Genomic DNA, 2179 nt, shown 5'->3' on the forward strand with positions numbered 1-2179 from the left:
ACAATGGCCAGTGTGGGATTTGTGGGATTTGGCCCCCCCACACACACACATATAAAAGGCAAGGTTGGATTTTGATGGAATTAAATCCTTCATATTGATCTGTGAGTAAGTCCGTAAGTAATAAGTAGTTACTGCTCAGTGATTTTCAGTGTTGTTTTAGGGATATTATAATGATATATTTTTTTCTAATACTTCTTTACAAACAGCAGAGAAAGAATTTTGCACGACACGATTTAAGATTGACTCCAATGGGAGAGGTGATAATAAACATGAATACAAACGAATATGAAAAAAAAATTATAATACTCAGACTCACAGAGGACTCGTGTAGATGGACGGTCTGTGACACACTGCGACAGACTCGTGGGCGCTGACAGTTAATCCTGCTAAAAAAGGAACGTAGCTGCTGTTCTGTGTCAAAGCAAGTTTTAGTTCAACAATTATCTGTTTTTCCAGATTTCCAGATCCTTCTCCCGTCTTTACTGATATGGACTTTGAAGGTCAAGGTAAGAGCAAATGCATATTTTTCCACAAACGCGCGCTAGATAGATTAGATCTGCCCCGAACGCCGAGGCCAACGCGCCTTTTCTCGAATGTCTCACCATTAGACTATTTGGGCGAAGGTGAGCAGCTGAGCAGCTGGGCAAAACATTTTCATGCTCCTTCACAATGCGGGAAACGTCACCGAAACACACACGCACGTCGTATTTTCTCTCCATTTCCCTCTAGGCGTGTATGTACGCCGGTGCGTGTTGTTTTTGGTCAGATGCACAAATGAGTTCTGTCCACATTTTTAAATGTAAAAACCTGTCATTTTTTAAAGGGATGGAGAACCTTTTTCTTCTTTGTTAAGGAGTTATAGAAATTAGAAATGATATCCTTAATATTTTGTGGTGATTTGTGCTTCTTGGGATCAGTGGAAATGAGAAAGTCACGCCCCCTACAACCCTTTGGTTAATCAATGACTTTTTAAATTTCGTTTTTTTTCGTTTGCGTCTCTCCGCCTTTGATTCCAGAACTGTTCATCCCAAGAGGACATGCTCGAGTACTCGACGACAGAATACTACGACAACGACAGCTACTACGGGTACCCCGAGCTGTGCAACAAATCCTCCAACCTCAAGTTCCGGCTCTGGTTCATGCCCACCTTCTTCTCCATCATTTGCTTCCTGGGCCTGTCGGGAAACCTGCTGGTCATCTTGACATTCTTCTACTTCAAGCGCCTGAAGACCATGACCGACGTGTACCTGCTGAACCTGGCCTTTGCCGACCTGCTCTTTGCTCTCTCTCTGCCCTTTTGGGGAGCCAACGCCATGGCCGACTGGAAGCTGGGCCTGTTCATGTGCAAGGCGATGCACGTCATATACAAGGTCAGTTTCTACAGCAGCATGCTGCTGCTCTCCTGCATCAGCGTCGACAGGTATTTTGCCATCACCAAGGCCCTCTCTGCGTACCGCTACCGCTCCAAAGCCACGTTCATGAGCAAGCTGTCCTCGGCCATCGTCTGGTTCCTGGCGTGCATCTTCTCGGCGCCGGAGATTGCGTACACCACCGTCAGCAACGACACGTGCTCCTCTTACTCCAACAGCTCCTACCAGCTCCGTGTCAATATCCAGACCGGCCAGATCATGCTGGGCTTTGTCCTGCCCTTCCTGGTCATGATCTTCTGCTACAGCACCATCGTCCAGACGCTTTGCCAGGGGCGCAGCTTCGAGCGGAACAGGGCAATCAAGGTGATCTTCGTGGTGGTGGCCGTCTTCCTGTTTTGCCAGGTGCCATACAACCTCGTCCTCTTCCTCAGCACCCTGGACGTCGCGTGGGGCGGGAGCAAGGACTGCGCGTACGACAACGGCCTCCTCTTCGCTACCGACGTCACCCAGTGCGTGGCGTTCCTCAGGTGCTGCCTCAACCCCTTCGTCTACGCCTTCATCGGGGTGAAGTTCCGCAAGGACCTGCTGAGGCTGCTGATGGACTGTGGCTGCGTGAGCCCCAAGTTGTTCTCTCAACTCAGCAACGGCCGGAGGAAGAGCTTGGCACCCACCGACACCGAGACCACCACCACCTTCTCCCCGTGAATAAGCCAGACGGTTCTTCGCGGGACCCTCAGCCCATCGACCGCAAAGGATCATTGGGAAAGCAGCGTGTCAGCATCCAAAATGTACATGCGTTACATGTTCCT

General features: G+C 49.4%; 1 protein-coding gene across 1 annotated transcript; it reads left to right on the forward strand.

Annotated features, from left to right (window-relative positions):
- The first annotated feature begins 495 nt into the window (after nt 1–495).
- On the forward strand, nt 496–2179 carry ccr7 (chemokine (C-C motif) receptor 7). Its single transcript, XM_079999219.1, has 2 exons — nt 496–506; nt 1017–2179. Exon 2 carries the CDS (start codon nt 1038–1040, stop codon nt 2073–2075), a length of 1038 nt encoding a protein of 345 aa, XP_079855345.1. The 5' UTR covers nt 496–506; nt 1017–1037; the 3' UTR covers nt 2076–2179.

Source organism: Zeus faber, assembly GCF_960531495.2.
Source record: "Zeus faber genome assembly, chromosome: 4".
NCBI lineage: Eukaryota > Metazoa > Chordata > Actinopteri > Zeiformes > Zeidae > Zeus > Zeus faber.

What these genes read in the sequence shown, in the direction of transcription:
- ccr7 (XM_079999219.1), top strand. Translation starts at nt 1,038, where the DNA reads ATGCTCGAGTACTCGACGACAGAATACTACGACAACGACAGCTACTAC.